At 36.8% G+C, this 13,869-nt stretch overlaps 1 protein-coding gene across 3 annotated transcripts in view; it reads right to left on the bottom strand.

Moving 5' to 3' along the window:
• plekhg3 (pleckstrin homology and RhoGEF domain containing G3) overlaps nucleotides 1-13,869 on the bottom strand; it is a 62,673-nt gene that overhangs the window by 18,244 nt on the left and 30,560 nt on the right. For all 3 annotated transcript variants that reach the window (XM_016250687.1, XM_016250688.1, XM_016250689.1), the window contains exon 3: nucleotides 7,345-7,802. In XM_016250687.1, coding sequence (XP_016106173.1) covers nucleotides 7,345-7,802 — 458 coding nt within the window. The remainder of the gene's footprint in view (nucleotides 1-7,344; nucleotides 7,803-13,869) is intronic.

The following is a 13,869-nucleotide window of genomic DNA, read 5'->3' as shown; positions in this document are numbered from 1 at the left end:
CAATAGCACTAATAGAGAGATACAACCACGATCAGATGATAAGAGCAGGTCATTTGTAACGCTAATAAGAGCAGTCTCAGTACTATGATATGCTCTAAATTCTCACAGATACCATTTTTCTCTAAGAAGGAATATAATTGTGAGGATACTACCTTTTCTAGTATCTTGGACAGAAAAGGGAGATTCGAGATCGGTCTGTAATTAACTAGTTCTTTGGGGTCAAGTTGTGGTTTTTTAATGAAAGGCTTAATAACAGCCAGTTTAAAGGTTTTAGGGACATATCCTAATGACAATGACGAATTAATAATAGTCAGAAGAGGATCTATGACTTCTGGAAGCACCTCTTTTAGGAGCTTAGATGGAATAGGGTCTAACATACATGTTGTTGGTTATAAAATATAAAAATATAATTTGTTTCTCTGTATTATATAAATGTTTTATTTGTTGAACATCAATTAAATTGTTACTCTTAAATTGGTTTGGACGTTTTTTGTATTTTCTAGTTCGAGGAACAGACACAGTCTCTATAGTGTGATATCTACGTATGTGAAAGGGTCTCTATGTGCTGAATATTAACTGATTTCTGGGACGTGAGGCGGCTAGCAGACGGTCGGTTTAGCCAGTCTGTCTGCTTCCTGACCTGGGCCCCAGTTAGTCAAGTGCAAACTCTAAGACTATGTGCCATGTGCAATTAAAGTTTGGATGTGTGTCTCTAGTTCTGAAATCTTCTCTGTCAGCCTAACTATTTCCCTGCATTTATCACATGTGAATCCCTCGTCGCTGACAGAGACAGCTAAACTATACATGTGGCAAGCAGTGCAAATAACAATAGCTGGAGAAGAAGACATTACTCACCATGATTGATGAATGATTCTGACTTACCACTGTTGTTTGATGAACTTGTGAAAAACGGAGCGAGAGAGAAAAGAAAACGGTAATAGATGCGAATAGAAACGTGAATGGAAATGCAAATCTTCTTCTTTTAATTTAATTGGCGGTTGGCAAACCAACTTAAAGGTGCAGTTACCGCCACCTACTGGACTGGAGTGTGGGCAGTAGCTTGATAAAAAGGAAGGAGACGAGAGGGAGAGAGAGAAAAAAAATGTACCTATATATTTCTATTAAGTTCTTTAACTTGTCCCAGTATTTTTCAAATAATTCATTAGGAGACTATGTATTTTCCTAGACATTGTTTTTCCTAGCAGATTTCCCACTGTCATGTTTTGTTTTTCAATTTGTGTTTCTAACTCCCTTTCTTTCTTCTTCATACCTTTTACAATCTAATAAAATATGTTTAACGGTCTCTTGTGTGTTGCTGTGGTTGCAAAGACTGGAAACGCGAATGACAAGCTAACAGGCTAATGAATGCTAACGCGCTGCATACACGCTGCACTCGCCTTTTAAAATTAAAAGCGAACGATCAAATTAGTCAGATTAGTTTGATAGATAATATCGGACATATGGTGGGAATTAAGTTATATTTAATGATTTTAAACAACAGAGTGACAGTAAGATGTCACTCAAAAGTGAAGCTACACGGAGCTACAATCACAAACCACTCAGCAGCAAGGCAGACAGGAGCAATATGTCTGCAAGTAACAATGCATGTATCCATGTAGTTTTCAGTCTTCAGCTTCAGTGATTATAATGTTATGGTGCATTGTAATTTTGATGCTTTGCTCAATTTCTGTGCACAAAATTTGGTAAGGTTAGTTCCACCATTTAGTCTTTATTTACAGATGTACACACACAAAATAAGTATTTTAATGTAAATTCAATTAATCTAAATTATTTATTACTATTACAATATCATTAGAAATAATCAACAGTTATTATTTTTGTCATAATCATGCAGCCCCAACTGCAAATAAATCCAAGAATCCAAATGTAGACAGACTCTTCAGGACTGTGTTTTCTCAGGGATGTATTATGTATTCATTCATTTATTTTCTCAAACAAATGACAATTATCTGATAAAGTGCACAGTCTTTTGAATAAATAATGAAATTGTGATGCATGTTTTTCGGGTTAGTTTAAATGCAACTTTAAATGCAAAATGTAATTTTTTTTTACACATTATGACTGTTTGTAATCTCACTTCAAGCTGTGTGACATTGTGTTGTACTTGGAGGACTCAATTGGCACAATCCAATTGTCAAACCTGATGTTACATAACGTGATAATCCCAGGGCACTGGATGTCTCACTGCTAAGAAGTCATAATACGCAGTTCCTACACTTCAGAAGCATTCAATATATAATGAAAAACATGTATTCAATAGCGAATACAGTAGTAGGAGAATGAAATATGATGTATGAGCCATGATATGACCTATCTGATGGGTTTAACTACACACCCTCCTTGATAGCAGTGCACTGAACTGACCTCCTAATGTAGTAATCAGCTTAAGTTGAGATGTAACAGAAGTATCAGCAGATCTTTATTTCTGTATTGTGTAGCGTAGGGACTTGGTTTTATCCATCAGTTGCTGATTGGATAGAGGTGGATCTAAATGCAGACTTGCAGTTGATTGTAAGAAAGGGGCTTAAGCAGACTAAATGAGTAGGGAAGTCTGGTGTATGTCACCAGAGACAAGTTGTTTCAAGAAGATCAAATTATGCTATTTTTAATTAAAAGTTATGGTGAAAACATATTCTTGGATGAATCATTCACAACGAGATCCCCAACATTTAGAAAATAGGTGAATTTCCAGTTCATGCAGGCTTTAAGTAAATAACTAATTAGTGATATTCAAATCAGTCACTTTGATTAACACTGAATAAACTAGACTGGATAGAGTTAAAGGGGTCCTAGTATGGTCTTTTACAAAGTCTTGATTTTGTTTGGGGGTGTACTAGAACAGAAAAAAACACATTATTTTTCACATATTTTACATTATTACAACACCTCTCTCCCCAGTCTGGCATGAAAGGCTCGAATAGTTCCTGTATCAAATAAACTATGAAATGTGCTGTGACTGGTTAGCTGGGCCAGTGTGTGTTGTGATTGGTTAGCTGGGCCAGTGTGTGTTGTGATTGGCAGCACTCGGCGCCTGGTCGGGAAATGTCATGCCCCTTACCATAGCCACCTGCGAACTTCAGTGTAAGTATTGCATCAAAATCAAATAAATTTGAGCGCAATTTAAACCCGGATGATTGTAACCACTCTTAAGTTCAACTGCCTTGAGAAAGCTAGCTTGTCTCCGACATAGTGATAACACTCGTTGCCTTCTCTAGTGCAGCTCAACCAGGTCTCGTCCCATTCGTCAATATTTGTGATATCACAAATCCCGGAAAATATGCATTGTAGTCCAAACGAGTCGTTCTTTGTAGTTTTTGAAAAGTGATTTCTGTTAAATGAAATATCTCCTTTTGAAGTGGACTTTGAGCTTTGTAACTTTGCAGATCTTTTTTATGCTCAAACAGCAACATTACAGACTAACTAAAGTTGAAAAAGTGAAAAAGCATAATAGGACCCCTTTAAACTAAACTCATGCAGTTGCATTAAGGTGCTCTGGACATAACTAACATTCAATGCTTTACAAATAGTGTGGTTTCCACTTAGGCCTATGTTGTTGACTGTACTATTTACTGCTTTGATTTGTATAAAACTAATTTATAACCATATTTCATTGTACAGCTAAAATTTGCCATTGATACATTACTATTGTTAAATTTAATTTCCCCCCCCTTTTATTTATTTTGTTTGTTTTTATTTATTTATTTATTTTAGTAGCCTGTTTTGTCCCTCAGGTGTCAGGTGTCTACTGACATGCTTTTGGAGGACGAGACTTTGAAGAGAATCTGCTTCTGTGGCTAAGCCTGGTGGACGCTAGCGATGGTTTAATGGTTGATGGTGTTTCTGTCTAGTACTTGGATTAACAGATCTAGAGAACAGTTTCTGTCTGTACTGAGAATACCCTTGTTTTTGATCTAGCATCAGGTCTGTGAAATAAACCATCTCACCCAAAATTATGTTTAGATTTACATGTGTGCACCTTATGAAATGAAAATGTGAAATGAGTGAAATTAAAATTCACTCGTCACCTACGTTTACAATTTAGTAGATAAAGCACAGCTTGCCGATTAATGCTTGTAATCAACTCTACTGACTCTACTTGATATAATTTCACATGCAATAAGATTCAATGTCTTGAACTTTTCTTACATTTTAAAGAAGCTCCACAAATGTGCCTTCTTTCCAAAAAGTATTTTTGGCAGAATCCATCATAGCTGATCTGTGACTTCTCACTTTTTTAAGTGTTCACTACCACAACATTCCCTGCTGGGAATTCATTACTAGGACTGACTACACTAGGGGCACAAACAGCTTTTTCAACTGAGTTGGGTTTTATTTCATGAAGTGTAGAAATTCATCATGTCAAGATTTCCATGGAATAATTTCCAAAGGCTTAACACAAAGTAATTTAAAGAAATGGTTTACACAAAAATAAAAAATTCTATCATAATTTACTCACCCACAGATGAAGATATTCTTTCTATTTTTGTCTATTTATTGAAAGTCCAAGCTACCAAAACTTTCATGCATTGAAAAGCACAAACTCACATTGTAAAAGTAATCCATATGAATAAAGTGGTTTAAATTAAACCGTTAATCCATGCTTTATGAAAAGACATGATCGCTTTATATAAAGAACAGATTTATTTTTAGATTTTATTTATGTGTAAACATTGTTTAACACCCATAAATAAATCTCATAAAATATGGTAAACACAGAAGCTCGATTGTGCTTGCTTCGCACATGAGAACCAATGAGGTTAGTTCTCACATGTGAAGCAAGCATGGTTGAGCTTCCAAGTTGTCTCATTCTTTTGATGCGTGAAAGTTTTGGTTGTGTTGTGTGGACCTTTCATGGGTTTGCCTGCTCATCCAGTTTTAATAGTTAATGCTAAACTAACTCTGACTTCAACCTCTACGTCGTAGGCTACACGTCGGTTTCATTTATACTTCTGTGCAGTTGTCCGTGTCGACATGTAATTACACATGCAAGACCACTAGTAGTGTCCACAGGAATGTTGCTGGTGTAGCCCACATTATCAAAGCAAAAGCCGAAGAAGCAGCTTGTTGTGTACGCTGTCAGAGAAATATCAGCAGTGATGGCGGCAAATAGACAGCGAATTTAGCTGCAGCTTGAGTTGTTCATATATCTTTATTTTCACTGTAGTTATGTTGCAAGCAGAAATGGAATGAAATGTGACGCTGTCGCAGATTGTTTTTTTGACCCGAAGGAGGGGTTCTAGCACACAAATCACAGTGCTTGCAGTCTGCGTAGAACTGATGTGTTACATTTTTGGAGATGTGCATTTCAGGCAACGTCGTAGGCTACACACAGCATACAATGTAGCTACGACGTAGGTTCGATGTAAAAGTATAAATCAGCCTTTAGGCTCCTCCCGTACTTATGTTTGGAACTTAATTTAATGAATGGACAAAAATATGACATTAAAATATTAAAAATAACTTCATTTGTGCATTTGGAATGACAAGAAGCTGAGTAAATTATGATATTACATTTTTGGGTGAACTTTCACCTAACACACTCTTATAAGAAAAGAGTGTGTACAAATGTGGGCTGTCAATTCAAAAAATAAAATAAAAAATAAAGCATTTCATCAAGCCTCCTCATAACCTGCTAATAAGGAGCCATTCACACATGATGTGTTCTTGCATTGAAAAATAGTTGAAACTGAATGGAACTAAGAACAGGGTCTCAAAGCATATATGTATTTTTTTTAATTTACAGTTTAAAACTTAACGCAGCACTAATGGTGTGAGACACTGAAAAACATCAAGACAGAAAAAACAGCCCAAAACGTGTATCTACACAGCACAGGGGTCAGCATCAGCAATTTTTCGGCATGTGTTAAACTCTAGCTTGTGAGCAACAGAAGAGAGTATACAGTATTTCATTTACAGGTGCATCTCAAAAAATTTGAATATCGTGAAAAAGTTCTAGATTCATTACATGTAAAGTAAAACATTTCGAAAGTGTTTTTGTTTTAATTTTGATGATTAGAGCTTACAGCTCATGAAAGGTGCCTCAGCAATGCCACAGGCAGATCATTTCCATGCCACAACTCACTGATGCTGGAGTTTGTGTTAAAGGAGCCCTGACCAAGTACTGAGTGCATAAATGAACATACTTTAAAGAACTTGAACTTTTCTGTTTTGCAAATCCTTTTTTTTGATTGATCTTAGGAAATATTCTAATGTTTTGAGATACTGGATTTTTGACTTTCATGAGCTGTAAGCTCTAATCATCAAAATTAAAACAAAAACACTTTTGAAATGTTTTACTTTACATGTAATGAATCTAGAATATATGAAAGTTTAACTTTTTGAAATAAGTAAAAAAAAAACTTTTTCACGATATTCTAATTTTTTGAGATGCACCTGTACAAGAAGGCTCTTGCATCTACATATCTACATTGTGAGAAAATCCTTCCTTATAATCACAGTTGGTTTTATTAAATCACGAGCTAGAAATACTAATAATTGGTGAGAACTAAGGTGCACTATTCATCAGATCAAACTATTTGTGTGATTACAAGCTGCAATGCAGATCAAGGCAGTAGTAATGTGCATGTCCATTGACAGAGCAAGCGGAGGTGAGCAGGCATTACCAATAATGTCTCTATGGGAGCCGAATAAATGTTTGAGAAGAGCAAGCTGTGACAATGATAAAACTGTTTAGAAATACTCAACTAAAGGAGATTAACTAGGAAAATAAAACATGGGAGTGATCGGATGCATGTTTACAAAAATTACAGCCTGTCAGATAACTTACACTTTAAGGAACCAAAACTTTAAAACCAAGGTACCGAACCATCATTTCTCTGGAGAGACCTAAAAATGGCTGTCCACCAACTTTTACCATCTAACCTGACAGAACTGGAGAGGATCTGTAAGGAGGAATGGCAGCGGATCCCCAAATCCAGGTGTGAAAAACTTGTTGCATCTTTCCCAAAAAGACTCATGGCTGTATTAGATCAAAAGGGTGCTTCTACTAAATACTGAGCAAAGGGTCTAAATACTTAGGACCATGTGATATTTCAGTTTTTCTTTTTTAATAAATCTGCAAAAATGTCAACAATTCTGTGTTTTTCTGTCAATATGGGGTGCTGTGTGTACATTAATGAGGAAAAAAATGTACTTAAATGATTTTAGCAAATGGCTGCAATATAACAAAGAGTGAAAAATTTAAGGGGGTCTGAATACTTTCCGTACCCACTGTATATTGTAATTAATAGCATTTTTGCAAATTTTATTTGATTGACAGTTGAATATAACCATTTGTTTAGAAAGGTTAAGACTAATGCTGACCTCTACGATACTCCGCAGATCTCTCACATACATCCGCTCCGTCTCAATGATCTCCATGACCACACGGTCCAGGTAGGTGAGCTCAGGGTTGGGTGCCATGGTGCTGGCAGCAAATGGAGAGAAACTGTTGGAAACGGAGGAGCTGTTGTTGCTGTTGTTAACAGTGTTGCTGCTATTTTGTTGGAGGAATAGGGTGGTTGCTTGGGTAAGACTAGTGCCCTGAGTCTCATCCGGATCAGCAGCCGTTAATTCCAAATCCACGTTGTCCTCAATAGGCACACCAGCAGATGGGATACCTGACAGGAGAACGTCTTCCCGAGAGAAACCAGACCCGGATGAGATGCTGGAGACCACGCTTACGGGCCTCTGGACTTCTGTGAAGTCAGAACAATCAGACAGTGTAGCAATGGAGGCCCGGTCATTACTGCCAACAGAGGCGGTGGACAACCGAGGTGATTCTAAAGTAGAAATGGCAAAAAAAGAAAAGAGAGAGTGATTTATCTTCACATCATAGACAATCACAAGGCATTTTTCACACTGAAATGGCTATCCTTATCATCCTATGACAGCACTGATATTCCTTATCATCCAATAAGTCAAAAGTAGGATTCTACAAGACTGCAGCAACAATTTTCAGATTTTGAGTTTATTTGTGAACTGATGTTCAGCTATTGTTTTTAACAGACAATTTATTTTAGGCTCATCCAGTCATCAAAGCTTGATAATACCTCAGGTGTCACAGAAACGGAAATGTACCTTCCACCAAGCTGAGTGCACGCAAAATTAGAATCAATAAGTGAGACACGTTTTTCAAAGTAATTTAGTTTGACTGGACATGACAGAAAGTGGTGATATCTACGTAGGTGAGTTTCTATTTTTTAATTAGTATGTTCATTTATACCAATTAGATTCATTCATAGATTGTTTTGTGGGTGCAGTATCCTAACAAACATGGGAAGCAGAACTAATTGAATTAAAAAAGCATAATAGGCCAATCATAGTGTGATGAGGCATTGCCTTCTCTCACATAACTTTTTCCCATTTATTCTCAACTATAGCATATCCACATCACGCATTAGGGGATCTATTAAAAATTTCAAACACTCTTTAATCTCATATTTCATAATATTTGCTGTGTTTTATTTTTGTACTATTGATTATTTTCTCCTAAAATTTTTCAGGAGACACTGCCTCCCTTGCCTACATGGAGAACGAGCCCCTGAAGCATATTTTTCAATCAAAAAAACTTTTTTTTGGTCACACCACCATCCCTAATCCCTGTTTTACACATGCTTTACTGGCAGTGCATATGCGGTGCATATTTTTTTTCTGTGCCCATGTCTACAAGTTAGTGCATTCACACTGCACATGGATGCAGTCCGGCAATGCGTTCCAGGAGTGGTGCATATGCAGCAGTGCAGTGATCAGTGAGTGTTTTTGATGTGCTGCACACGCTGAATTAAAGGGCCATTGTTCATGGTAAAAATGAACATGGACTGACATGAAAATGTAGTAATCACACAGTAAATGCTTCTAATTAAAGCCTACTGAATTTCACAGTCAACAACACTTGGCATTTTGGCTAGGTTTAAAGGCGGGAAATGTGCACTTTTAGATAAATGAGGTGACACAATGGATGGCACTCGTAAAGGTAGAAAAACAAAACTCTTTATGACCTGCAGGATTGCTTGTAATAAAGATTTAATTGCAAAAGAAAAGTCACGAGAGTCAACTTTTTAAGAAACATTGTATTAAAAAGTGTACTGTGAATCACAATGCTGACAAGCATTTTCAGTAACAAAATGTGGATTTGGAATTAAATGGATAAAGGTTGCGTTTGTGGTATACAGCTCCAGATTATTAGCAGACTGCAAACGCGTCCTATGTGAAAGCACAATGAGCCCGTGCTGCTTCTGCACCACATACGTACCACACATGGACTGCATACAGAGCACTCCAAACAGAGTATGTGTGAAACAGGCGTAATCCCTAGAAATTATTAGCAAGAAAGTAGTGCATTTACAATTAGAATGTCTTTATTGTCATTGTACAGGTGTACAATGAACATTTTTAATCAGGATTTAAAACAGAAGCAGCTGTTTAATGCATTCCATCTGATAAAGTAATAAATAATGCAAAGCATATTAACATAGACTTTGATCAGCCAGGGAATAGCCTCACAATCACATTGATCAGAACTGAACCTAACAAAAGGACAATATTGCAAGAACGGAAAGGAATACTGCAAGAAAAGAAACTGGTCATTACAGCATATGTCTACTAGAGGAAGACCACCTTCTGAATGAAAATATAACAACAATAATATTAGCTGATGTAAATATAACCTCGATTTATTATAAAGAACATTTTCAACATGTACCTCATTTATCCTGAGGAACCGTGATATGAAGAGTTTCTAATTAAATGATAGTATTTACAGATATGTTTTTAAAAGCACTTTCTTAAGGTCCAAATTAAGATTTATTAAAAACGTTCAAACGACAGACAATCAATAAACACATACTTGCTCAGAGTCAGTGTCTCCCGTCTACCTTTTAGCTTATAAAAGTGAACTCGAAGTCAGCAGCAGGACAGAGGGAGGAAACTCATTTTTCTCCCTTAATTTCCATACGAGCATTTTGAAAGTAAACACTTTCAAACAGCACTGACGTCTCCTGCCAGCCCATCCCATTTATGCCTGGTTCTGGACTTTCACCTCTATATCTTCAAACCGTTGCTGGTTGCTCAATGACATCATGTGTTAAAAATAAACAATGCTTCAAAGTCATAAAAAATTATGTGTCTTTCATTTTTAATCCACGTTTTCTAACCCAAACTCTTTACATAAAATAAATGTTCTACTGTTTAAGACTAATATTTTTGTACAGTGTCTTGACTGGATGTTCAGTTCTTCTATAATAATTTGTCTATAGGCCAAACTCAAGTGAATGCTAATGTACAAAAAGAGTATACTTTGGGCTTTAGAGAGCTTAGCTTTCGTCAGGCAATCAGATTCAAGCATTCAATGGCCCCGTAGTATAAGTTGAGATAAATGTTGTAAATGTACTTCTTGTCCTAAGTACTAAATATTACAAAAAGTATTGATAAGAAGTAATTAAATTGATACTACGGAGCCACTGAATGCTTGAATCTGATTGGCTGATGAACATTTGAAAGTGTGCAATTATTTTCAGGGAAACGCTCTCTTGACCGCATTACAGTTCCATATCACTTCGCCAAATGATTCCCGTTATTTCAAAGGTCCTTACAGTGTACAACAGCACAATAACCAAAACCCACAATGACACTGGCCAAACAAATAAATATAGTAAACAATAGGATAAAAACGACAGATCATTTCCATGTTTTTGTCACAAAATTACATTTTATTATGTAGGGAAAGCACATATCCTATCTCTCCCACTCTCTCTCTGTCACAAATGCACATACAGTTTGCACACACGTTAACATACACGCTAATGTTGTTAGCGCTACTCTGACGATGTTATCGGTAAGAGAACTGTTAAGTTAACAACATGACTACATGACGAAGCAGTCCCAGCGATAAAAGATCCCGGACATGACTAGGAACTCCTGTAAAACTGCATCAAATGCCTGTGTTTTGTTGCCAATCGTCTTTTTTGTCCAATCAACAATTTTGTTGTAAGTGTCTTTTGCTCCACCCACGGCTCGCCTCCAGGAGCAAGGTTGCCAGGTTTTCATAACAAAACCCGCGCAATTGCTACTCAAAACCAGCCCACAAGGGTTTCCGGGGGGTAAAATACACGTAAAATACACGTTTTTGGTAGGGTCTCTCTGATAAAATTTGCATTCCAGGGGCTAAATATCATGTCATTGGGGTCGCTTCAACCCGCGGACATGAAAAACACTGGACTTGGCAACAATGTCCAGGAGCTCAGCTGTTTTTGGAGAGAATCGTAAAGCTGTATCTTTCTTTTATAAATCTGATAACACTGAAGACTTTTCGGAGATGTGAATGATGAAATACGAGTACATTTGGGACATGTGTACAGTTGAAACACCTTAAATAATTTGCGTGCAAAGGAACCCTGAGCCGTGATTTTTGCTCCACACAGGCGTATTAGCATTCTCTTTGATCATGGACATTTTGAAAGGTGTGCATCTTTCCACTCCAAAGATATTGGCAAAAGTTTTTTTTCCAAGGTAAGATTTTCATTTCACCATGTCCCTTCCACAACGAATAGCTTATTTTCCTTTTATGACTGTTAAACTTCACGTATATCATTGGTAACTTTACTCTGTGCTCGAAAAAGACATTTTATGATATTGTGCCATGCAGTCTTTGCATAATCTAGAGAAACATGCGAGTATGTCAGTGGGGTACGGTTGAGACACAGTGTATCAACTGTACCCGGATTGGTGTCCTATTGCGTCACATGCTGTTTAGCTGTACAGTGTTATGATAATATGTTAAAAGTCACATTTACACACATGCTAAGCAAATTATGTTTAAAAAAATTATATTTGTGATATAACAACTAAGCGAATATTTAATTACTTAATACTGATTTCTCACTAGAAATAACTTCAGACGCCATCTTTATTTTGTTCAACCATCACAGGAACACACAGGATTGTGGGTATCAAGGCAGTGAAGGATACATATTTTCTGCCTTTAAATATCGACCAGATGAAGGTATCTCAGGAGGCAGGAAGTGAAGCTAACATTGGATTCGACGTGTCTTGATGCCTTCCAACCTTGAAATGTGTCCTTCAAAGGCAGCTGTTTCCAGTTTCGGATGCAGCCGTCAGTTCAGCGTTGATTCTGCTCCGGTACCAGACACGCTTGTTCTGTCTAGTCGTATTGGAAACATGCTTGTTCTTAAGCTCTTGGTTGTTATCGGGAACATGCTTGTTAAAGGTCCCCTGAAATGCTTAGAAACACGCAGTGTCAATTTTGACAGCAAATTTTGATTTAGTTTTAGTCATAAGGCGCGTTTCCATTACCCTTCAAATTGCGGAAATTGAAATTGTGAATTGAAAATACGCTTAATGGAAACGCGTCAATTTCGCAAAAACGCCCATATATCGCAAAATTTTTTACACTCGCATGAGGTGGTTTTTCAGGCAATGCGAAAAAGGAATAATTTGCAAAACTGCAATGGAAACGGCTTTTTCGCATTTACAGGTCACATGGCGTATGTAAAAAGTCAATCATTCAATCAATCAATTCGATCTTCAATGTACTATAACCTCCAAGAATCACTTCATAAGTGGCCGCGCTCCAGTATAAGGGGCTTTCCCTGCCATTAATGCTTAGACAATTTACACTGCACACGTTTGCGGTGCAGTGTGGCTCTGATACGGTCACTAAAGCTGATTACGGCCACTCAATGCTTGTGTTTTTTTTTTATATAGTCTATGGTTCATTCCAGCCGTGCCACGCACGTTTCTGAAGCGGCTCTCTTTGCTGCTTCTGTAAAGATACACGCATAAGCCTCCTTTGAATAAATATAGCCAAAATCCGTCAAAATCCCACCAAAATCCGTTGACATGACTTATCGCGAGAGGCAAAAGGTTACGTTTTAGTCGCATAACATTGTTTAACGGAAACACCGTCATTTCGCAATACTTTTTTATCGACATTTATAAAATATCGCCAAAGTTTTCCGCAAATCTGTAATGGAAACACGCCTATAGTCTTTTGACTAAAATGCCATTTAGTTTTAGTAATATTTTAGTCATCTGAATTGCTTTTAGTTTTAGTCGACTAAATCTACAGTAATTTTAGTCGGCTAAAATCTAATGGGTTTAGTTACAGTGTAATGCATTTATTAAACATTTCTCCAAATTTTCCAAACTCATTATATAGGTTTGATATTAAGGTTTTACCATGATAGAGGTTTTGTCATTTAATTGCGGTGACACACAACATGCCTTTATGTTAAAATGAAATAAAACCACTTCTCATAAAGAACAAGAACATGGTCTTCTTTTTAATGAAATACCAATGGTTATATAGGCTAATTATGCATTCTTTATAGCAACTTGTTTCCCATATACTTCATTCTTTCAAGCAGACATATTTATTTCTATAAATAAATTTAGATTAATCTTTAGGGCTACTAAAGTTTTTTCAGTCTAGAGCAGTGAGTGATTTTCTGTCTTTCTTTTGTTGCTTGATGAACATCAATGACTCCGACAATAGCAACTAAATAAGCTGCTATCCCTTTAAAACCGAATGCACGGATGGAATGGATGCAATGTACTGATGCACGTTCTCCCTGCTATTTACGTTCACTTAAGACGTAATCAACTGTGTTACCTTGAATACTCGTCAAAACTGACAATTCGACATAATTTTGTGTGTAATTCTCCATTCATGCGACGCGAAAGAGTACTCGTGTGTGAGACACATAAAACCGAATGCACGGATGGAATGGATGCAATGTACTGATGCACGTTCTCCCTGCTATTTACGTTCACTTAAGACGTAATCAACTGTGTTACCTTGAATACTCGTCAAAACTGACAATTCGACAT

Source organism: Sinocyclocheilus grahami, unplaced genomic scaffold (genome assembly GCF_001515645.1).
Source record: "Sinocyclocheilus grahami isolate Dianchi unplaced genomic scaffold, SAMN03320097.WGS_v1.1 scaffold1002.1, whole genome shotgun sequence".
Lineage (NCBI taxonomy): Eukaryota > Metazoa > Chordata > Actinopteri > Cypriniformes > Cyprinidae > Sinocyclocheilus > Sinocyclocheilus grahami.
This window is presented reverse-complemented; position numbering and strand designations above follow the sequence as displayed.